A 24,974-nucleotide genomic window follows, 5' to 3' on the forward strand; every position below is an offset into this window, starting at 1 on the left:
TGTGAATCTATTGGATCTCTGGGAGGGGAGCATTGCACCACAGAGACAACTTTCCATCCCATCATCCCCCACTTGTACCCCAAGATTGAAAAAGCAAAAGAAATCCCCCTCCCCCCCTTTTTTTTTTAATTTCATCGTGGAACCTTGGTAGACTAATTCTACCACAAAATGGTGAGTCTAATAATGTTTACATGCCCTAAATAAAACAGTATCAAATATGTGCATCCACATGGAAATGTGTGTTTCAGAAGTAAAGTTTGTCTAGAGTTGGCTACATTCATTTATATAGCTCTCGGTTCAAGGAGCATTGTGGATGTAAAACTAAAGGGAATAATTAAAATTTAAATATGTCTTCAATGCTTACTGGGCCATACCTCACACAATACTGCACATTGTGGTGTGAAGAGCATACTGGATTCACCCACTCAGTAGTTAAGGGGTTAATTTCAGAATAGTTCCCTGCTTCTGAAGAAAAATATATAATTGATATGTAGCTATTGCACCAGTTGTGAACCAACTTTGAAAAATATGATGTATATGGACTTCTTTTTTTTTAAATAAATTGCAGGTTCTTCAGCAAAAGCACTTGTGAGCTTGAAAGGTAAGAAATAAATACAATGTATTCTTTGGGTGTGGTATAAATGAGAGATGTAAATTGACTTCAGATCATAACTGGAGTTTTTGGTTTCAGAAAGCCTCTCCAAAGGAAAATTATGAAGATAGTTTTTATAAAATATATGCTGATTGTTTTATTTTAGATATCTGTAGACTGAGTAGTTTGGTACTCACTAGTCAAACTCTACTTATATTGCAGCTTCTTTGGATGCTGCTTTTGAGAATGAGACCCTTTGGAGTGCCATTTCTGAAATAGGTGCTTCCACTTTAAGTACTGCCTAGGCATCAGGTCTGACATGAAATTTGAGGTAATTTTTCCTTTCTTGGGGGTGAGATAGAAGGATTATTATCAGTGGGACCTTTACTTATGATGGAATTTATATTGTAAAGGAAATTTGTAATCTCACTGTCTTCTACCAATAACTAGTGGGCCAACGCAACAGAGCTATTGCTTATATTATTTTAACACTGGAGAAAAATTCTATTCATGCATATTGCATCAACATTTAGCATCCTTCCACTCTTCCTAGTGCCAGAAATGTTATGTATTATAAAGTCCCCATTTACACTGGGGAGAAAACCTGTTTACTGAACCAGTTTTAAAGGGTCTAAATTTTGGTGCAGGCAATTTAGATCACTCAGTTTTATTGTGCAGCACATGTCCATTCAAAAATCATTTTCTAGAGCACGTTTCCTAAGCAGTCATGCTAGGCAAATTGTGTTTATAGCCTAAAAAGTTCTAAACTGTTTAAAAACAATTTTGCTAATACCATTTTATTCCCAGCATAGATTTAAAAGCTATTTTATGGCAAATGGAATGCCTAAGCATACTAATTTCACACTGACATGTTCAAAATGGATTCCAGATGTTTGCTGGAATACTGTCTGTGGAAGAAATAAATTCTATAGTCAAATATCTTCTGGAAGAGCTTAACTTTAAAGGGAAAATGTCAATTAGTTACAGGCCAAATATTTATCCGTCTTAAAATTATTATAATTTAGATGTGAAATATTCTCTGAATTCTGAATCATAGAATATCAGGGTTGGAAGGGACCTCAGGAGGTCATCTAGTCCAACATCCTGCTCAAAGCAGGACCAATCCCCAACTAAATCATCCCAGCCAGGGCTTTGTCAACCCTGACCTTAAAAACCTCTTAGGAAGGAGATTCCACCACCTCCCCAGGTAACCCATTCCAGTGCTTCACCACCCTCCTAGTGAAAAAGTTTTTTCCTAATATCCAACCTAAACCTCCCCTACTGCAACTTGAGACCATTGCTCCTTGTTCTGTCATCTGCCACCACTGAGAACAGTCTAGATCCATCCATCCGGAGTCAAGAGATCCTGGAGAACCCTGGCTTCCATTTCAAACTTTAATATGTTTTAGCCCTGGGGGCTGGGACGTGAAGTTGGAGCCAGGCGAGCTCACAGCCCCAGAGGCAGTTTTCAGCCACTCTCATGGTTTTCAGAGCCTGATGCGATTTTCACCCCCCGGCACTGCACACACCTGCTCCAGACCCCGGCAGGGCAGGCACCAGCCCAGGGTGGGGCAGTGATGAGCAGTGTTTCTCTGGCACCACAGCCCCCAGAGGGGAGGAGCAGAGAGCACAGCCCCGGGCAAAGGCAGCCCCTGCAGGGCCCTTGTTCAAAGCCAGGCCCAGCCAACTGCACGTGGCAGGGGCTGGTGCTCCCCCTCGGCCATGCTGTCTCCTCGCCCCCACCAGCCAAGCGCCATCTCAGCTCCAGTCCCGCTGCTGGAGCTAATTAGCGAGCACTCAGCGTGCAGCCTGGGAAAGTTCACCGGCGAGGGGGGCTGTAATCCGGCTGCCGAGCCCAGTGCCCCAGCAGCCTCTCGCTAACGGGCCCTTCGAACGGGACACGGACCCGCCCGGCCTCAGGCACACCTGTGCCCCACGCTGAGCCAACACAGACCCCCATGGCACAGCACCAGCGGGGCCATCAGCACCTGACCGGCAGCTCATTAACCCCTCCGCTGCCGAGGGAAGCTGCCAGCTCCCGTGGAAGGAGCCCTGCCATGGCAGCTAATCCCCCAGATCCGCTGGCTTTCTCTCCTATCAGTCTCGGTTCCTGCCCAGCCCCGTCAGTGGGCTAGCTGAATCCCACATAGCCAGCCCTACGGAGGGGCATATAGGGCCAGATCCCACTGGGTGTAAGGCAACACAGCAAACACCGCGGGAGGCTGATTCACACCAGCTGAGGATCTGACCCTTTGTCAATACTCTGCCCTCACACAACAGAGCAGGAAACCCCAATCCTGCCCCAGGGGTGCTGTGCCTGGCTCCTGGCTCTTCGTGCCCCAGCCTAGCTGGCCCAGGGGCCGGCGTGTGCTGGGGGATAACAGCCCACCCCCCCCCGGATCAGTGATTTACCAGCCTTTGTTATTTCTTTAAAAATAAATGCATCTTTCTGTCCTATAGAAATGTAAGTAATAAAACAATGCCCTCAGCATTCATTATATAAGGCCCACAGTATATTAAATGGTGCTTCAAAAGTTAACAAACTATATTCCAAGAGCTATTATGCTGTCCTAATTGATGAGCATAAACAAGGTAATAGTGGAAATATACAGAAAAATGCCTCTCCTTTGTATGTGACTAAAGATACCATCTGTGCAGGAGTATTACTCCTGGATCTCAGTTTTCTAGTGTCGGATAGGTAGAATTTCCGACATTTGGAAGATTATTTTTTGGCCCCCTAAGGAGTGTGGTAGAAGATAGAAGCATGAATCAGAATCCTACTCCTCCTTTACTAGTGATGCATGATCAACAATTTGTGTGGGGAGACAGAGGGCCTGGCTCATTCTCCTTCCTGTTACTGGTGCCCTTGTTGAGTCAAAATTTTCAGAGCTTGGTAAGACCTATTTTTAAAAGGTCTATCTGTATAAACTGGCTTTATACACCCCTACCTCGATATAATGCTGTCCTCGGGAGCCAAAAAATCTTACCGCGTTATAGGTGAAACCGCGTTGTATTGAACTTGCTTTGATCCACCGGAGTGCACAGCCCCGCCCCCCCGGAGCGCTGCTTTACTGCATTATATCCAAATTTGTGTTATATCGGGGTAGAGGTGTATTCCAACGTGGTTCTGTGGTAGCTGCAACATAGCTATCCAGATGGATGTGTCAAGGGAGTTGAAGCTAGATGGACTTCATGAGAGACAAACGTTGTGGTGGGAAGAAATGGTCTGAATGTCTCTTATAGCCTGGTTAGTGGAGGCATTCACCATAATTGGCTGAAGATGATGGAATTTTAAACCCATTTGCATTGCCATTTAGGAAGGCATTACAAACCGTGAAGGGGAAAAAAACATTAAAGTAGTGTTTGAGAGTATACTGCTGCCATTTCGACAATAGTTAGATTAAAAAATGCATTAATAATATGTCACTGTTCATGACAGAGGGAAGTTTATCCAGCACATGGAATGAAAAGTACAGTTCTCTACAGAAAACACCTATTTGGAAAAGCAAGAACGCTGGTTCTGCTGTAGAAATGGTAAGAAGTAAATATTTATATGCTTGTGATTAAAAAAAGTCAATTAAGTTTAGGGTTCATGTAGTAACGGCATAAAATCATTCATAGTCACAGATCAAGTGATCTGCTTAAAAATGTATTTATTTCACAATTTGTGAATATCCTTTGAGTAAAGCAGCGTACACAACTCTAATGTGAAATGAAAGCATGTTTTATAAATAAATAAATAAATATGAAAATTAAATTGGTAACCAGTTTCAAGTTTTAATGAACCATTTTTAATGATTTGCTACTTTTTTTACAAGTGTTTATATGGAATGTGTTTATTGTGTCTGTACTATAAAGAGCATAAGAATTGCCACTCCTGATCAGACCATCTGATCTGCCTAGTCTAATATTCTGCCTCTGGCAGTGGAGGGTTATTGGTGCTTTAGGAAAAGGTGGGAAAATCCTATAATGCACTTACATTATTGTGCCATTCTATGGAGGATGTTCTAATAAAAACGAATGCATAGAAGTAGAGTTTCCTGCAACATTTGGGGGGGGGGAATATTGGGAGAAGTTAAGTTAAAAAAGAACTGCTATTTAAAACAAAAAAGCAAAACTGCTTTTATGAAATGTTTTGCAGCCTATAAGGTGATTTCCCTTTCTTTTGATCTGACCACATCTTGCGCTCTTTAAATCTTCTCCATTGCATCAAGTTGAAGCTTCTTGTGATCACCATCAACTTCCTACATAACCTACTTATTTTGTTGTGTACAGCATTGTCTCCTAGCCCCTCTGAGTTGGCAAAGTTCATTCTGCCAGTGTTATCAATCTTGATTCCCTGTTTGTCCGCTTTACCGTTTGTGTCTGTGCTTTTTCCATGGCACCCTCTCCCATATACACAGAACAGCCTCTTCTCTCTGAACTCTCTCCTGAAGACCACTTCTTTCACAACTACCACAAGAAACTAGCTGACTAAATTATTTATTTGTTTGTTTGTTTTATTTTATGAGTGAACTGCTCATTTATCTTGAGGGAAGTGATGTATTGTTAAGAGGAATTCTGTTCAATTCTATGTGGATACTTATACCACTCTCCCCATCATAGTAGGTCAAAAAATGCACCTTATTCTTGGAATGGAAAGTGATGAGGTTTGTGATAGTCCTTAGTTCCAGGGGAAGTTCAATCCACAGTCTCAGGCTGGTCCCTGAAGAAGCTGTGTCTCCTGCACAGATGAACTTTGCACTTATTGTGGAAAGTACCATTGTACCAGATGAGCAAAGTTGTTGACCCTGATTGTCATCCTGGGGCTTCAGGTGAACTTTTAGATATCCTGGATCCAGGCCCTTGAACACCTAAGAAGAAAAGGACTGAGACCTTGAACTTGACTCAGTATTCTATGGAAGGTCAGTGTAGAAAGCAGAGAACAAGTTTGATGTGCTCACAGTAGCCTGTGTTGCAGAGGAGATGTGCTGCAGCATTCTGTACTAGTTACAGTTTCCTAAGTACTGAAGGGTTCATGCCAACAACATAGTTCAGTTGAGAGGTGATGAAGGTATCCATAATAATTGAGATCATGTTGTCTTCCTCCAGGATGAGATGGAGTTTCCTTGCCGACCAAAGATGGTAGAAAGCATTACTCACAAATGCTGTTACGCAAGAGCTTAGCAGCAGTGTGGAATCAAAGATGACTCCTAAACTATTAACTGAATTAACCAATGGTGGGTGTGTGCCATCAACCAAAGGAAACTGCACTATGACTGCAAACTCTTAAATGCTTTCCTCTGTTCATCAGCATAACTTCTGTCTTGGTCAGGTTCACCATCAACCAGCTGTTCTTCATCCATTAGCTAATCTCATCCAAGCACTGGGACATCTTGGTGATAGTTAAGGCCCTACCAAATTCACGGTCATGAAAAACGCGTCACAGACCGTGAAATCCAGTCTCCCCCTGTGAAATCTGGTCTTTTGTGTGCTTTTACCCTATACTATACAGATTTCATAGGGGAGACCAGCATTTCTCAAACTGGGGGTCCTGACCCAAAAGGGAGTTGCGGGGGGGGTCACAAGATTATTTTGGGGGGGGTCACAGTATTGCCACCCTTACTTCTGAACTGCCTTCAGAGCTGGGCGGCCGGAGAGTGGCGGCTGTTGGCCAGGTGCCCAGCTCTGAAGACAGCACCCCGCCAGCAGCAGTACAAAAGTAAGGGTGGCAACACCATACCATGCCACCCTTACTTCTGCACTGCTGCCTTCAGAGCTGTGTGGCCAGAGAATGGCAGCTGCTGACTGAGGGCCCAGCTCTGCAGGCAGAAGCACAGAATAAGGGTGGCAATACCGTACCGTGCCATCCTTACTTCTGTGCCGCTGCTGGCGGTGACTCTGCCTTCAGAGCGGGCTCCCGGCCAGCGGCCACCATTCTCCAGCTGCCCAGCTCTGAAAGCAGTTTGCCGTCCGCCTCAGCGCAGAAGTAAGGGTAGCAGTGCCGCAATCACCACCCCTCCCCCCCACAATAACCCCTTCAACCACCCCACAACTCCTTTTTGGGTCAGGATCCTTACAATTACAACACCATGAAATTTCAGATATATATAGCTGAAATCATGAAATTAACAATTTTTAAAATCCTATGACCATGAAATTGACCAAAATGGACCAGGAATTTGGTAGGGCCCTAGTGATAGTGGTATGGTCATACTTGGTGATAAATAGAACTGTGTGTCATCTGCATATTGCTGGCACTTGAGTTAATATTAGTACCCCTTTTGACCTGAGGGCTAGCCAAAAATTTGGGGTATACTAGGTTGTTCCAGTTAAAAAGAAAAATTGGTGATAGGTGTTTCTTAGGCCTTGTCTACGCTGCCACTTAGTGCTGAAACTTTCCTCGATCAGGGGTGTGAAAACTGTAAAGTGGCAGTGTAGATAGTGCTACAGCGCTGGGAGCCACTTCCCTTGTGGGAGTGGCTTTTTTTACAGCGCTGGGAGAGCTCTCTCTCAGTGCTGGAGCTGCGACTACACCGCAACTGTGTAGACAAAGCCTCAGATGTAGTTTTTGTTTATTTACAAAGAATGTACTTTGTTCCTGAACACAGAAGGAATTGAATAGCAGGAAATAGCTTTTTTGGCTCTCAGCACCAAGGACACTTCTGTCAGCCAACACCTCTGAGCCAAAGAACCACTCTCCAGGTTTCATTCAGGGTCACACACTGTTTTCAGCTGCTCCTATAGGCTAGCTCTCTGGTCCTCAGTGTTCTGCCTACTAACTCACTCACTCACAGACTGACTTACCCAGCTAAGGCCCTCCACTCACACAAAACTCCTGGGTGTGTTCACAAAACCCTTTTATCTTAGGTAAGGACTTGTGATTCATTTATCCTTACAGTTATGTTAACTGAAGGGTGAGTTCACACTCCTCAATCTCAGATTGATTTTAATTTTGAAGTTTTAAATTGACCCATAAAAGGTTCCTCCCAACTCATAACAGTATCATCTGACCAGTTTACCTGATGGCTGCATGTACTTGTTGAATAGGATTGGAGAAAAAATTGATCCTTGTGGACTCCACAAGTGAAAGGTCTAGTGGTGGAAATACAACTTCCCATTACTGTTCATTGGGTCAAGTATCAGAGGGGTAGCCGTGTTAGTCTGGATCTGTAAAAAAGCGACAAAGAGTCCTGTGGCACCTTATAGACTAACAGAAGTATTGGAGCATAAGCTTTCGTGGGTGAATACCCACTTCGTCAGACGCATGTGGTGGAAATTTCCAGAGGCAGGTATAAATATGCAGGCAAGAATCAGTCTAGAGATAACGAGGTTAGTTCAGTCAGGGAGGATGAGGCCCTCTTCTAGCAGTTTCTCCTCCCTAGGTGTTCACACCTCAACTGCTAGAAGAGGGCCTCATCCTCCCTGATTGAACTAACCTCATTATCTCTAGACTGATTCTTGCCTGCATATTCATACCTGCCTCTGGAAATTTCCACCACATGCATCTGACGAAGTGGGTATTCACCCACGAAAGCTTATGCTCCAATACTTATTCATAGATTCTAGGACTGGAAGGGACCTCGAGAGGTCATCGAGTCCAGTCCCCTGCCCGCATGGCAGGACCAAATACTGTCTAGACCATCCCTGATAGACATTTATCTAACCTACTCTTAAATATCTCCAGAGATGGAGATTCCACAACCTCCCTAGGCAATTTATTCCAGTGTTTAACCACCCTGACAGTTAGGAACTTTTTCCTAATGTCCAACCTAGACCTCCCTTGCTGCAGTTTAAGCCCATTGCTTCTTGTTCTATCCTTAGAGGCTAAGGTGAACAAGTTTTCTCCCTCCTCCTTATGACACCCTTTTAGATACCTGAAAACTGCTATCATGTCCCCTCTCAGTCTTCTCTTTTCCAAACTAAACAAACCCAATTATTTCAGCCTTCCTTCATAGGTCATGTTCTCAAGACCTTTAATCATTCTTGTTGCTCTTCTCTGGGCCCTTTCCAATTTCTCCACATCTTTCTTGAAATGCGGTGCCCGGAACCGTACACAATACTCCAGTACTTCTGTTAGTCTATAAGGTGCCACAGGACTCTTTGTCGCTTTATTCATTGGGTGTGATCCTTTAGGAAAGACACAAACCACTGTATTATGTTGGACTCCTGCCAGCTCTCTTCAGCAAGACAGCAGTATCTGATGGTCAGCAGTGTCATATGCTGCAGAGAGATCATAAAAGATGAGAATGGATGTCTGCCCTCTTATCTATTGATAGCAGGAGATCATCTATCACTGCCACTAAAGTAGTTTAGGTTCCATATCCTGGCCAGAATCCAGATTCTGCCAGGTCTAGAATATTAGCTTCAATTAGGTAAGCTTGAAGTTGGCCAGTGGCTAGCTTCTCTCTGAATTTGCTCAGGAACAGGAAGTTTGACAATGGGTAGTGGATGGCTAAAGCCAGTATATCCAGAGTGGGTTTCTTCAGTGTTGGTCAGACTATTGCATATTTGAAGGAGGAAAGAAAAGTTCCTTCCCTGAATGAGTCATTGGCTCTTTCAGTCATGAGAGACCTCTGTTGCTCGTGCCTCTCTTTCACAAGCCAGGAAAGATGAGTCACATTCACGGGTCTTGAGTCGAGACCCCTTTAGGGTGTCCAGAATTTCTCGATGAGTGACTGTACTGAACTCCACGTGGGAGGATTATTAGTTGGTGAGTGTAGGCAAAGCAGATCCAAGCTGTTTGAGAATCCTTCTCAGATATGCACAATATTTTCAGCAAAGCATGATGATAGTTCGCAGCATTCAGCGCCCTGTTCTGATGCAGGCTTCTAGACACTCAGAATTGAGGAAACAGTTTATCGCCCTGGACAGCTCCTTGGGGCAAGATTTGTCAGCATTAGTGGAAGGTGGTGATAGAAAGGTTCTCTTGGCCTGGAATACAGCCTCAGCATAGTAGTGTTGCCAGTTTGGATTGGATGTATTCCTGGAGGTTTCATCACATGACATAGTCTTTAATTAAAGATTCATCTTTAATTCCCGGAGACTCCAGGACAACCCTTGAGGGTTGACAACCCTATAAAACTTGGAGGAATTTGTTGTTTCATCTGGTCTGTATCAACCTTTGTTTTCTGCCATTGGCCCTCGAGTTTCTGCCTCTCTCTTTATCTGGCACAGGGTGTCAGAAAACCAAGGAAATCAGTGACATCTGAATCCAGCTCAATCTCTTCCTCTGTAAGTAGTTTGCATTCTAGGAGAAGCTAGCCGGGTTAAGTCCCTATGCTAGGCAGAGTGCAGGGACTGGCTCCTGTATTGGGTCACAAGGTGTGTGAGAAGGAAGCTCTTTGCACTCATCACTCCCATGCAAGAGTGAGCTGCAATTTGTCATTCAGTCTTCAATTAGGACAATTTTCTTTGACATATGAAGAAATTTTGTTAAGAAATAACTAAAATTTAAGTGTTCGAAAACTTTATGCCACAAATTTGCAATCTATGATTTTCTACCTTTTTTTCAGCAACCTCCACTAATTTTATTGCAACTGTAGTATCCTAGCACAGTAAAGAGTTACAATTAGCATTGAACAGCCTTAAATTTGAAATTCCTTCCTCTTATGTTAGATCTTTACATAATTTGAACATTGTTTATGATGGTTCAATTTCCTCCGTTTCTTAGCATTTTAGGGTGTGGGGGAAGTTTTTATGGTAGGAGTTTTAAAAATTATCAAAATATTTTGATACATAAGTGATCCTTGAAACAACATCATGAAGTGTTTTGTAATAATCTAAAGTGTGACACCATTATGGATGACATTACATCCATACACACAGACACATCCATTACAGTGCTGGGCAGCAGCACATGTTAAAAATACTAGTAGATTAATTTATTTCTGTAAGTAACTGTTCTATCCAGCTTGGCTTTTTAATGAGAATTTATCAAAATCAATAAATAGATTGTTTGAAGGCCCTTCCTTTTTATTTTTAAGTCAAGGGCAAGCTGTTTAAAAGACGTTTTATAAACAAATAATTAAATGAATGGATCTTTGACCACAACTGTGTTAGGAGGCACTTCAAGTGTCCAAGGTATCTAGATAGCAAAGGAAAATGGATTATATTTGTGTTATTATGGGTTCTGTATATCAAAAGAAGAAATGAGCTTTTTCATTTAGTTGCTTCCTAATTTTGATATATAGCCCTTCAGAAATTCAAAACGGAGTCGTCTCTTTTGTGAAGACGAAGACAGACAGTTAAATACAAGGTCTCCCAAAAGAAATCAAAAGATTGCAATGGTTCCACAGGTATGTATGTGTTATGCAGAGACCATTACCAGAAAGGAAAGCAAGCCTTTAAAATAAATTGTGTTTTCTTCTCAATTTACGTCATAAGTTTATGAATTTTGGGTGGGGGGACCTATTCCTAGGTAAAGGCTGTGGCTCAAAATAGATTAATACATCCTTTTTCCTCCCCACAAGTGGGTCCCTCACCGACACAGCTCTGTTCATGCTGATCCTGTACCATTGAGTCTATCGGGGAAAATGCTGACTGGTGCTCCACCATACCTAAGCACAGGCAGAACTATTGGAACACTCATCCTATTAGCACTCTCTACTGTATCAGGCAGAGTGGGGAACACTGACTAAATGGACCCAGCAATGTAGGAGCTGCCATGAGGTTAAAAAAAAAAAAAATACCACCAGGAGCTGCAGACACCTTATGTTGCCACTGTAACTGCCTGTTGAAACATAGGTCCTATCTACACGACAAGAACTAACATCTTGTCCTTACTATAGCTTGTAAAACAGTTTTCAAACACAACCTAACATGGTTTGTGTCCACACCAAGCATGGTTATCAGTTATTAAAAACTTATTCAGAAACTGTGCTCAAGGAGGCCTTGTCTATATTATGCTTATTTCATTCAAATTTCTGGTTGTTTGAGTGGTGGTAGCACTTTAGCCAGCATGTTCATGTAGCCGTGCATGGAGCAAAGTTAGATTAACCTTAAAACATCAGAGGTTACCTTGAGTCCTGTCTATATGAGTGCCACCACCACTGGAGCTGAACTGCTGGTGGGAAATGTTCACAAAAAAGCCTAGTGTAGAGACTCTGACCAGCTAATAGTTTGGGGCATGATCTCTGCTAGCTCTTGGCATCAGTTGTGTTTTTTATTGTATAGTTATAATCTTTGCCATTTTATATTAGTATTATCTTTGTAATAAAAATTAAAGAAACCATGGAACAATACATTTGAATTAAAACATTGCAGTTGCTAATGTATTCATTTTTATCAAGAAAATGAACTTTGCTTATCTAGTTAAAGAAATCTGAATATTTAATAAACAATTGAAGAATTTGAGAAGGCTCCTGTTTGTTTGATTCATTGTACTGTTTAGCACATTTAATACTACAAATGCTTTCATTTTCACTTTGGAAGTTCAGCTGCTAGTAACCTCTCCTTTATTTTATTGCTTAGAAGTTTACTGCAACAATGCCAACGCCAGACAAGAAAGCATCACAGAAGATTGGATTACGGTTACGTAATCTACTCAAACTTCCCAAAGCACACAAATGGTGCATATATGAATGGTTCTACTCAAATATAGATAAGTACGTACTATTTCTTTATATATTATTTTTATTTATTACTGTAGAAACTAAAGTTACTCCCTGCAATTAACACTTTCTCACAGTGGGGCAGCCTTTGGGTTCCTGATTGCCCAAGAATGTGGAGGGGATGCTGAGTGGCTGGAGTTCGCTTCACTGGGATCCTCTTTTTCCCCAAGCCCTACCAGTTTTATCGGTTCCAAGTCAGCTCTACCCTGGGTCTCCAAGGTTCCTTCCAACAAGTGATCAGCCCAACACTTCTACGAAGGATTCCCCATCCTGGCATAGGATGACTGGATAAGCAAGTCTTGGGGGCAGTCCTACCAGTAGAGATCTACTGTCAGCTCAACCTGCTGGATGGAGTAAACTTCACATACCCATGGACACAATGTGGAGAAAAAAAAAAATAGTTCTCTGGGGACCTTCTCTGAGCCAATCAGCTGGTCGCAGACCAAAGTCTGGCTGTCAGTGACCGGGATGTGGGCAGTTATGCCTAGTGGTCAGAGCTGGAGTCAAGTATAATAGTTGGAGAAGGAGTTGATAACCAGAAATCAGAGTGCAGGGTCAGAGCTGGAGTCAGAAGCCAGATATCAGAACCTCAGGTCAGGGCCAGAGGCAGGACTTGGAGCCCAGAGTTAGAATCGGGTTACCTGGAGTAAGGCAACACAGGAGCAGGGGTGGGTCCAGGCAGGAGCTATCGCAGCTGTGGGTAAATCCTTTGAATAGATGCTGAACTGCTCTACCTCTGCTCAGGAGCGGGTCTGCTCACCCTTTCAGCCAATCAGGCAGTGTAGCCTATCAGTTAGTCTACTACAGTAAAAGGAACTCCATTAGGAACCCAGAGTCTGGCTCTGCTGCAGGGCCTAATTCCTGATCCTGGTTACACCTCAAGTCCAACATCTCCACCACTTCCATTAAATTGCAGGTGAATGGAGCCTGGCTTTGCTTGCAGGCCCACAGTCCACACCTCTCCATATGCACAGTCCATAGAGCCCCTGTCATGTTGGGGGGTTGTTGTTTCATCTGCGCCTTCTGCATCAATCTCTGCCAGATAAGGACCACTTGCATCTGCCAGTGCGGCTGTGCTATCTGCTGCAACAACTGCAGTTGTCCCTCTTGGAAATGGGTTCAGATCTGGCTGGCTTCTAGACTCCGCCTCAACCTTGTTAAGGGGGGTAAGGGATTTTTATTTTTATTTTATTTTTTTTTAATGTCACATAATGTCACACCCTTTAGCGGGGCTGCAGAGATGCCTACGTTCTCCATCACTTGTGGCAAGGTGACTTACCATCTGGGGGCCACTTTGTGGCTAGGAGCAGCATTGCTGGGTTTTGTTCTTTGTAGTCCTGCTGCCGAAGTCTGATATGGGTCCCCTCTTGCCTTGTGACGTGGCCCCCTTTGGTCTCACTCTTTTTGGCATAAATCAGGGTTTTCACCCAGTAGTCCCAGGCCTTCACACCAGGTTGACAGTCCTGGCCCAGGTCCAATAGTCCTTCTGGGTCCTTGTGCCTGGGGTCTTCTGGCTAGTCCTTATGGTGAGGCTGTAGGGAAATTCAGTCCCTCCCTCTACCCTAGGTTCCAGCTGAGGGACCCTTGCGGCAAGTGGTTGCAAGCAGTTAAGGTCTGTCTCATCAGACCTCTTGTTTCTTCCCTGAGCCGCTTCCTACAATGCGGCCACCTTCTCCTCAGAGGGCTCATATTCACAACCCCCTAGTCTCAGTCCTCAAGGTAACAATGGAAGAGAAAATAAATTAACAGAAATAAAGAGCTCTTCCAGCTTCTGTGCCCCACCTGGATCTTCCAGCTGTTTGTCCTGCTTTTCTGTGTTCACAGTCAATATAGCTTGGTTCTCTGTCATGGGAACTGAGGATTACAGGTCTGTCCACTGCCCCAGGCTGGGCCTTCTGAATTGAAAAGGGAGAAATTCAGGTGTTCTCCTCCAAGATTGGCATACCTCGGCAGGGGCAGTGGGGCAGAGCTGCGTGAGCCCAAAACTGCTCTTTAACCCCTTCTTGCCTACTGTGTGGTTTGTATTTCCCATCACAGATTTGTAACAGTTCAAATCTAAATGCGAGACCATTGGAAAATTAGTCAGTAGCAGCTTAGAGTGTTGTTCAAAAACTGGTGTGACCCGGCAGTGAAACTAGCAACCCACCATAGGAAAACAAGCCAGAACAATACTTTGCCACTTTTTATTTTAAAAGATCATATCGTTGTTAACCAATATTTTTCCTTAGCATTTGTTCAGGATACATAAATGTATTCCAATGTTCAATCAGAATAGCTTCTGTCAGGATTGTTGAGACAATATTCTCTGAACTCAGCAGTCAGGCACAGCAGAGGAAAAGAATTATGTATATGCCTGTCATAGGTATAAAAATTACGCTTATTTAATTTGCTTTAAATTCACAGCATACAGGGTTGTTGTTGGGTTTTTTTCCAACAAATGGTCTTGTTAAATGTATTACTGGGATACTGGGAACAAATTACTGTTATATTTTTGCATAAGTAACATTTGTATTCCACCATCCTTGACAATGACCCTTTAAGAACTTTTAGCTTATACTAGTAATAATAATGTATATCATTGTTCAGTCCATTAGTTAACTGAAATGTGAGGTACGTAGTAGATAATTCCCAAAGTCTCCTAGCTCTGAAAATGGTGATTATCAAAGTAAATTTGTCACCATTTGAAATAAATACTGCTAAGATATATGACCATCCTGTAAATTTATTAGTGCCTCAAGTTGTTTCTAAAACTACAATTATCTTTTAACAAACTTTCTAGAATGAGCTATTTTGTTATGAATGATATCTAGACCTTTCTTTTACATAATAAATACTAATATAAATATTTTATATGAAGCAAGAATTAGAAATTGCACAGATGTCTTCGTCAAGTACCAATACGTTACTCAGTATACAACCATTGTTAATTATTTTAATCTAACCATTGTAAAATATTTTAATCCAATTTAAATGGGCTACATCAATTTAAAAATCATATTTCTGTTTGAAAATTTTTACTTTTTATTGATACAAGAAACACTTAAGATTACAATAACTCAGTGGTTCTCAGTTTTTTTCATACCATCCATGACCCCACATTACAATAGATAATCCTTTCCTTCTAACCGTAGTTAGACAGGGTAGTCTCAGCCCTTTTGGACCTATTTGTGACCCAAGTTGAGAATCCATGCTATATTTGAAAGAGATTAGAATAAAAAATATATTTTTCTTTCTCAATTTATTTACTTAGTGCATATGACAGCACCTTGTGCATAGACATTTTCACACCTCTTTTGTGTAAGTCACTCATTTTCCTCTAAAATCTCACTCCTTTACTGTGATTTGTGCAGGTGGACTGCTGCACTTGTATGGAGTCTCACTGACTTCGGTGGGGATCCACCCAGATTTAACAATCCATGTGCATGGGTCACAATGCACGTTCAGGGCCTCCGTTTCTGTGGGTTTTTCCACACAGCAACAAGGGAGAGAAACATTTTAAAAAGAGAGAAAATGTGATTTCATTGTAACCCATATATATTGGTAGGAGGATTCAAGTGCAAATATAGCTCCTAAAACTATTTTGTACACTTTTTTTTTTTTAATTGACTTAATTTCAAGTTGATAAAGTATAAATTCCTCTGCAGGGAACACTAACATTTTCAGTAACTTTGTTCCACACATTTCTTGTGAGGATGGAGATTTCTTAGTTCCTCATGACAGACATTTTCTGGATGTAGTTAACAGGTTTGTAATTAACGGAGTGTCACTTGTGTTTTAACAGACCATTGTTTGAGGGAGATAATGATTTCTGTGTATGCCTGAAAGAGTCTTTTCCAAACCTGAAAACCCGAAAATTAACAAGAGTGGAATGGGGAAAAATCAGAAGATTAATGGGAAAACCACGAAGGTAAAAATAAATATATAATTTTATTTTACTTCATTTTTCAGAGGATTAATATTTTTTTCTTAATCGTTTCTGGATCATCTTACTAAAATATGGTTGCATTTCTTTTGAATATAGGTATCATTGAGAATAAAGCAACATGCCTTTACCTGTGTATGCATGAAATGGATATAGGAATTGTATTTTTTTTAAATTCCAAGTAAGTTATTTGAGTATGGCCAGCCCATACAATGCTGCCAAACCTACAGATCATTGGGCCCTTCCAAAACAGGATGAAAAATAGTGGAATAATTATCTCTCATGTTCCAGTGTTATCTGGTAATGGAGCCCAAGCTGTTTTCTACAGCACAACTTCTTAAATCTCTCCATATATGTGTATTTTCAGTTTTGAGTTTAACTATGATGTTAAACAGCAGACAATGAAGTTAGACATTTTTAAATCAGAAGGTCCGAATAACTTGCATCCAAGAGTTTTAAAAGAGCTGGCTGTGGAACTCATTGGACCATTAATAATGATTTTCAATAAGACTTGGAATACTGGGGAAGTTCCAGAAGACTGGAAGAAATCTTATGTTGTACCAATATTTAAAAAGGGTAAACAGGATGACCTGGGTAATTATCAGCCTATCAGTCTGACTTAGCTCCTGGGCAAAATAATAGAGTAGCTCATATGGGATTTGATTAATAAAAATTAAAGGAGAGTAATATAATAAATGCCAGTCAACATGGGTTTATGGAAAATAGGTCTTGTCAAACTAACTTGATATCTTTTTTTGGTGAGATTACAAGTTTGGTCGCTAAAGGTAATAGTATTGACGTAATATTCTTAGATTTCTGTAAGGTATTTGATTTGGTACTGCATAACATTTGATTAAAAAACTATAATGACAGTTAAATGCTGGCTAACTGTTAGATCTCAAACATGGAAAAATGGAAAATCATCATTGAGCAGGTGTGTTTCTAGTGGGGTCCCACAAGTATCGGTGCTTGGCCCTATGCTATTTACCATTTTTATCAATGACCTGAAAGAAAACATAAAGTCATCACTGATGAAGTTTGCAGATGACAAAAAAATTGGGAGAGTGATAAATAACTGATACGGTGCAATCTGGATCACTTGGTAATCTAAACACAAGCAGATAACATGTTATGGCTAACTGTAAATGTATACATCTAGGAACAAAGAATGCAGGTCATACTTACACATTGGGGACTCTATCCTGGAAAGCAGTAACTCTGTAAAAGATTTGGGCGTTGCAGGGGGTAATCGGGTAAACATGACTCCTCACTGTGATGCTGTGACCACAAGGGCTAACGTGATCCTTGGATGCATAAACATGGGAATCTTGAATAGGAAAACAGAGGTTCTTCTTCGAGTGCTTGTTCATGTCAATTCCAATCAGGTGTGTGCGCCCACGTGTGCACAGCAGCCACAAGAATTTTCCCCTGCAGCATCCGTCGGGTCAGTCCACACGCCCCCTGGAGTGGTGCCTTCCTGGCCCTCAATATAGGGCCCTACCGACCCACCACCCCCAGTTCCTACTTACCGCCAGTGATGGTTAGCTGGAACTTCCCCTTGCTCTTGTCCTGACAAGCGCATTTAGCAGTCTGTATATAGTTAATCAGTTTTTGTAGTTAGCATTAAGTAGTTAGTAGGTACTTTACTTAGTTCTTACGTTTCCTTTGGGCGCGGCGGGGGGTTTCCCCTCCACCACTATCCCGGCGCTAGGGTATGCTGCAGTCTCCTGGCTTCAAAGCCTGTAAAGTCTGTGGCAAGTGTATGCCCAGAAGCGATCCTCACACTTCATGTTTGAAGTGTTTTGGGGAGAGCCATTAAAAGGATCGCTGTAGGATCTACAGGGTGTTTCGCCCCAGGACACTGAAAGATAGAGATCAGCGCCTGAAGAGTCTACTAATGGAAGCAGCACTCTGGCCCCAGTCTGACTCTGGATTGGCAGACCTGGCGCCACTTGCCTCCTCCTCAGTACACAGTGCCCCGGCACCGTCAGCACAGGGATCGGTACCAAGTAAAGACAAGGACTCTCGCCACCATCATGGCTCCACTCACACCTTACATGCCACAGGTAGGCACCAGTCTCAATCGCCAGTGCCGCAAAACAGGAGGCTGGAGAGGGGTCGTCTTCTCTCCTACCCCCTTCACCCCCCAGCTAGACCCAAGGAACTGGCCATGTGAGACCCGAGTCGGGCCACGCTACTTCGGCCGCACTGCCAGAGACAGTCGTGTTGACTCCTGCCTCCATGGAAGGGCGGTTGAGTCCAGACCCTTCTCGCTCACCGAGGCCAAGCCAACAACTACACCTCCCGTCAACCCTGGAGGCATTCGAGGCAGCCCGGTACCTGCTCCAGCTCGTGGCACCATTCTCCCTGCCTAGATGGAATAGGTCACCGGCATCGGTCACTCCCCCAGCACTATCAAGGGGAAAACCCTCAATGATATCCTGGCATCTCATCCCTGGGGCACTGCTCCCCGGCGCCAGAACAGCATCAGCAGCCTCGTCAGTCCCCGAGCCCTCGGCGCAGACTCTCGGCACCTTGAAGTACCACTCCTCCATGGTCCTCCTTTTCGGAGATGTCGGAGTCGGACTCCTACCGATCTCGTAGGAGCAGAAGCAGGTGGTCCAGGTCATCTTGAGACCTGCAACCTTACTTGGCACTGTGGCCCACATAGCGACAGCCCCCAGCACAGTGCCCTTTTGGACTCCCTGGACTTTTCACCAAGCCCAAGGGCGGAGCCAAGGGTCACATTCCAGGGCGGCTTCGGTGGCCTGAGCCACTTTCTTACCGCCTCCGGCACCGTTGGCATCGGCAGGATTGGGGGTAGATCCATCGTTCCCTGACGCCACCATCCCAACCCCTGCAGCATCAGCGCCAACGACTTGGCACCAACAACAGCCTTGACATCATCGGTTCCAGCTTCAGCAACCTTGGCACCGAGGGCACGGCACCGTTCGCGTCCGCTCCAGCCCAGGATCCCCAAGTGCCACGGGACCCCTTGGGCGTGGAGGGAAGAGAGCAGCCACTCCATGCGGAGGTCTCCTCCTCTTCTTCTCCGGATGAGGCGTTGACGGGCACTTCAGTAGCCCCGACCCTGGAGGACAACAGGGTCCTACAGCAATTGCTGAGGAGGGCTGCCCAGAGCCTTGGCATTTAGGCGGAGGAAGTAGTGGAGGATGCAGATCCAAAGGTGGATATTCTCTCCCCCTCTGGACCTGCACGTATTGTGCTACCCCTCATAAAGACCATTGCCGACACCACAAAAACCTTGTGGCAGACCCCAACTCTGTTGCTCCCTACGGCTAAGCACAATAAAATATGCTATTTTGTGCCGTCCAGGGGCTATAAGCACTTGTATACCTATCCTCCACCAGATTCCCTCGTTGTGGATTCTGCTAACCAACGCGAGCGCTAGGCTACCAAGGCCCCTCCCCAAAGAATCGGGAGGCGAAACAACTCGACCTTTTAGGGAGAAATGTCTAGTCCACTAGCGGCTTGCAGCTCCGCATTTCTAATCAGCAGGCCATTGTCAGCAGGTACTGCTACAATACATGCGGGGCAATGGCTAAGTTCGCAGAGCTGCTGCCACAGGACTCCCACGCTGAATTCTCGGCTCTGGTTGAGGAGGGCAAGTTCATCTCCCGAGCTTCACTGCAGGCCGCTCTGGATGGGGCTGATGCAGCTATTCGGGTGATGGCTACCGGGGTTGTCATGAGACGGGGTTCCTGGCTCCAGGACTGCCACATGAGGTACAGCAGACCATTCAAGATCTCCCCTTTTTGAGGGTTTGAGACTGTTCTCTGAAAAAATGGATAAAAGGCTACATAGCCTAAAAGACTCGAGAGCCACCCTCATATCGCTGGGCCTCCACACCCCCGCTACATAGTGGAGGCATTTTAGGCCGCAACCTCCTCGACGGTTCTACCAACTGCAGAACCGGCAAGATGGCTCATGGAGGAGAAACAGGAGTGGCAGGAAAAGACCACACCCGTCCTCAGGCCAGGGCTCTGGCCCGTCCAAACCTTCATCCGGCCAGAAGCAGGCCTTTTGAAGGTGCAAACTAGGATAGCGCACCAGCACTTGGACTGGATCCAACCCGCCTTACCTTCTCATCCCAACTATCCCCTTTCTACCCTGCTTAGGCCCGTATCACATTGAACCGCTGGGTGCTCCGCATGGTAGAAAGGGGATACTCCCTCCAATTCTCTGCCCTCCCATCCTTCCACCCCCCTTCCCCATCCCTCTTCAGGGACCCTTCTCACGAGCAACTCCTTAAACAGGAGGTGTACTCGTTCCTATCACTGCAGGCAGTGGAAGAGGTTCCTCAGAAGCTGAAGGGTAAGGGCTTCTATTCCTGGTATTTCCTAATACCGAAAGCCAAAGGCCCATCGTAGACCTGTGAGAGCTCAACAGGTTCATGAAGAAACTGAATTTCCACGTGGTCTCCTTGACCTCCATCATCCCTTCCTTGAATCCAGGGGATCGGTATGCCGTCCTCGACTTGAAGGATGCATACTTTCGTATAGCAGTTACACCATGCCACAGAAGGTACCTCAAGTTTGTGGTGAGCAACAACCACTAGCAGTTCACAGTCCTCCCTTTTGGCCTGTCAGCGGCACCTCGTGTGTTTACCAAGTGCATGGCAGTCATGGCCACATTTCTACGCAGGAACCAGGTGCAGGTGTTCCCGTACCTCGACGATTGTCTGATCAAGGGCCGCTCCAGGGTTCAAATGGAGGCACTAGTCGACTTCATGAGAATGTCGTTTGACGAACTGGGCCTTCTCCTCAACTTGAGGAAATCGACTCTGTCCCTGGTTCAGTGGATAGAGTTCATAGGGGCAGTGTTGGACTCGACACAGGCCAGGGTATACCTCCTGGAAGTGAAGTTTCGGGCCCTGGGTGACATCATTCTAAGTCTTAGGGCAGTTTCCCACCACCACAGCAAGGAATTTCCTGAAACTTCTAGGGCACATAGTCACTTGTACCTATGTGTTGCAACACACCAGACTCACACTTCGTCCTCTCCAATCATGGCTAGCCTCGGTGTATCGGCCAGCTCAGGACAGTTTGGACAGGGTCATGACTCTGCCTCGCCTAGTCCTCGACTCCCTCCAGTGGTGTCTCGACCCGCAGGTAGTGTGTGCAGGGGTCCTCTTCACCAGTCCTCAGCCATCCCTCTCGCTAGTGACGGACGCGTCAGCCTTGGGCTGAGGGGCACATCTGGGAGACCTCGGGACACACGGCTTCTGGTCTCAGGCAGAACTCACTCTCCACATCAATGTCAGAAAGCTGAGAGCGGTGCGCCTGGCATGCCAGACTTTCCGAGCCCACTTGACAGGGAGATGTGTATCAGTCATAACAGATGACACCACAGCGATGTTCTATATCAACAAACGGGGGTGCACGCTGCTCTCCCCGTGCCAGGAAGCCCTTGTGTTGTGGGATTTCTGCGTCGAGCATTCAATACACCTTGAAGCATCGTACATCCCCAGGGTACAGAACTATCTCAGCAGGTCGTTCCATGGCCATGAGTGCTCCTTATGCCCAGACATCTCGAACTTAATCTTCCAACGGTGGGGCTTTCCCCAGATAGACTTGTTCACCACACGACGCAACAGGAAGTGCCAGCAGTTTTGCTCCTTCCTGAATCGCAGCCCAGGCTCCATCACGGACGCATTCCTCCTCCCATGGGGAGGCTGTCTCCTGTACGCATCCACGCCCATCCCTCTCATTCACAAGGTGCTCCTCCAGATACGGAGGGAAGAGGCTTCAGTGATATTGATAGCTCCAGCCTGGCCCCGTCAACACTGGTACACATGTTTCCTGGAAATGTCTGCGGAAGCCCCAATCACCTCGCCACTCCTCCCGGACTTAATAACTCAGGATCACGGCTGTCTCCAGCACCCAAACCTCGAATCATTGCACCTCACAGCGTGGAAGCTCTGTAGCTGAACCCCATGGAGCATTCCTGCTTGGACACGGTTAGACAAGTCCTCCTTGGCAGCAGGAAACCCTCCAACAGGGCTACCTACCTTGCCAAGTGGAAGAGATTATCAATCTGGTTGACACAGCATCTTTTGTCCCCGACGCTCGCCTCTATGCCACTCATACTGGACTACCGTCTTCACTTCAAGCAGCAAGGACTGTCCATGTCATCAGTAAGGGTTCACTTGGCTGCCATCTCTGCCTTCCATCCAGGTGCAGAGGGCCAGCCGGTCTTTGCCAACCGTATGGTCAGCCATTTCCTGAAAGGTCTCGACAGGCTATACCCACATGTCCGACAACTGGGGGTGGCGGTTTGGTAGGGCCCTATTTTGAGCACCAGGAAGGCGCCATTCCAGGGAGCGCCCAGACCGACCCAACAGATACTGCTAGGGGGGAAACTTTCCAGCTGCCGTGCACATGTGCGCGCGCACACCTGGTTGGAATGGACATGAACAACACATCTCGAAGAACAACAGTTACAAGAAGGTGAGTAACCGTTTTTTATTTTACTGCTATATTTGGTACTGATGCAACTGCTGCTGGAATACTGTGTCCAGTTCTGGTGTCCACAATGCAAGAAGGATGTTGATAAGTTGGAGAGGGTTCAGAAAAGAGCCACAAGAATGAGTAAAAGATTAGAAATCTGCCTTATAGTGATAGACTCAAGGAGCTCAATCTGTTTAGCTTAACAAAGATAAAGTTATGGGGTGATTGATTATAGTCTATAAATACCTACATGGGGAACAAAAATTTGATAATGGTCTCTTCAGTCTAGCACACACTCCAAAGGCTGGAAGTTAAAGCTAGACAATTTCAGACTGGAAATAAGGAGTAAATATTTAACTGTGAGGGTATTTAACCACTGGAACAGTTTTTAGCAAAGTTCGGGGTGTATTTTCCATTACTGGCAATTTTAAAATGAATATTGGATGTTTCTCTAAATATGTTCTAAGAATTAATTAGAGAATTCTATGGGCCTATATTATACAGGAGGTCAGACTAGATGATCACAATGGTCCCATCTGACCTTGGAGTCTATAAATATATAGTTTTACTTTATTTGTATTATAGATGTTCTTCTGCATTCTTTGAGGAGGAGAGGTCAGCATTAAAACAGAAACGGCAGAAAATCCGACTTTTACAACAGCGGAAAGTTGCAGATATTTCACAATTTAAGGATCTTCCAGATGAAATTCCATTACCACTTGTTATAGGAACAAAAGTTACAGGTAATTTTAAAAACAAATATTTTTGCAAATATATCAGTAAATACTGCCCACTAACACATAGCTCAGATAAGTTAATTATTTCATTTTTTGAATGAAGATTTTATGTTTTTACCTTTCTTAATTCACAGTGGGAAGTTTTGAGAATTAGTTAATGTTTCTAAAGAAGTAGCATGGTTTGAAGATGTAAACATCATATAACTAATAATTTTATTACTACTGCTATGTCAGTTGTAAGTGATCGAATTTATTAAAAATCCAGACAGTTCATCAAATCCTGAAAAGACAACAGTTTAAATACTTATAGCTCTGCAGTCCCTAATCTGGACCTTTAAACATTAAAACTTAAACAATCCATTACTAGGTGTCATTGTCCAAACATTGACTGTTGTTGAAGAGCAGGCACACAAGCACCAATATAACGCCCTTGGGAGGCGTTCGCATAAACATCTACAAAGCTACTTCATTATCTACCTTCAGATCCCTCTTCAAAACTCTCCTTTGCCATGATACCTACAAAAATTTGACAATGGTTAGGCTGCTGGTGTGCAGAGACCGTCTATCATGCTGACCAGTACTGTCTCATTGTTTCCTTGTACTCCATGGTCAGTCTGTTTGTATCCATCTGTTGTCTCTTGTCTTACACTTAAATTGTAAGCTCCTTGAGGCAGGGAACATCTTTTTGTTCTTTATTTGTACAGCACCTAGCACAATGGGGTCCTGGTCCAGGAGTAGGTCTCCTAGGCGCTATAGCAATACAAATAATAAATAAAAACAAAAATAACATCACAGTAGCCATTTCCATAGTCTCCTGTAACTCCATACTGGAGCTGTTTGCTCCCTAGTGCTTACATACTAACTAACACAATTCTTAATTTTCACTTAATACATTGCATCTGACTTGCATCTGAAGAAGTGAGGTTCTTACCCACGAAAGCTTATGCTCCCAATACTTCTGTTAGTCTTAAAGGTGCCACAGGACCCTCTGTTGCTTTTTACTTAATACATTGTTATCCGTGGCAGTGAGCAAAGGGGCAGAATTAGTGTTCTAAAACTTTTAGAAATCCATTTTTTCCATAAAATCAGAGTAGTAGATGGTACTGGTTATGAAGCAAAAATTCTTTTCAAATTGATTCCTGTGGTGGTGATTGTGTTTTTTAAATATTACATTTGACCTGTAAAGATAAATTATGATTAAAGCTTGACAGTGATTATATGAGTTTACAGTGTTTACAGTGTTTTTCGTTAATGTGTATGTGTTGTACTGAATATGCCATCCGAGGTATTCTGTATATTGCCAGTGCTTACTTGCAAAAGACTTCTTAACATCGATCTTCCTCAAATATTTTTGATATTTGTGTTTCCTTTCTTAGCACGGTTGCGTGGTGTCCATGATGGACTGTTCACTGGACAGATAGATGCTGTAGACACACTTAATGCTACTTACAGAGTAACTTTTGACAGGGCAGGGCTTGGAACACATACAGTCCCAGATTATGAAGTTCTTGTAAGTATTATTTACCCATTTGTGAAACTAGCTGGAATGTAAAATGATTTTTTCCAAAATATGCCAATGTGTATATTTAAATTAAGCCAAAGATGGTACAGGAATAAAATCCAGATGCTATTAGCCATAAATCAAGAAAAAGACACACCAAA

General features: G+C 44.0%; 1 protein-coding gene across 2 annotated transcripts in view; it reads left to right on the plus strand.

Annotated features, from left to right (window-relative positions):
• Nucleotides 1-568: 568 nt before the first annotated feature.
• Nucleotides 569-24,974, plus strand: part of LIN9 (lin-9 DREAM MuvB core complex component) — a 47,814-nt gene continuing 23,408 nt past the window's right edge. The window contains exons 1-8 of one of the 2 annotated variants that reach the window (XM_029912983.1): nucleotides 569-601; nucleotides 815-923; nucleotides 4,032-4,126; nucleotides 10,765-10,869; nucleotides 12,044-12,177; nucleotides 15,965-16,090; nucleotides 23,161-23,318; nucleotides 24,689-24,822. In XM_029912983.1, coding sequence (XP_029768843.1) covers nucleotides 4,124-4,126; nucleotides 10,765-10,869; nucleotides 12,044-12,177; nucleotides 15,965-16,090; nucleotides 23,161-23,318; nucleotides 24,689-24,822 — 660 coding nt within the window. In that variant the 5' untranslated portion in view covers nucleotides 569-601; nucleotides 815-923; nucleotides 4,032-4,123. The remainder of the gene's footprint in view (nucleotides 602-814; nucleotides 924-4,031; nucleotides 4,127-10,764; nucleotides 10,870-12,043; nucleotides 12,178-15,964; nucleotides 16,091-23,160; nucleotides 23,319-24,688; nucleotides 24,823-24,974) is intronic. The other variant, XM_029912984.1, reaches the window with a different exon arrangement.

The sequence above is a fragment of the Terrapene carolina genome, unplaced genomic scaffold (assembly GCF_002925995.2).
Source record: "Terrapene carolina triunguis isolate 2854851 unplaced genomic scaffold, T_m_triunguis-2.0 Scaffold406, whole genome shotgun sequence".
NCBI classification, from domain to species: Eukaryota; Metazoa; Chordata; order Testudines; family Emydidae; genus Terrapene; species Terrapene triunguis.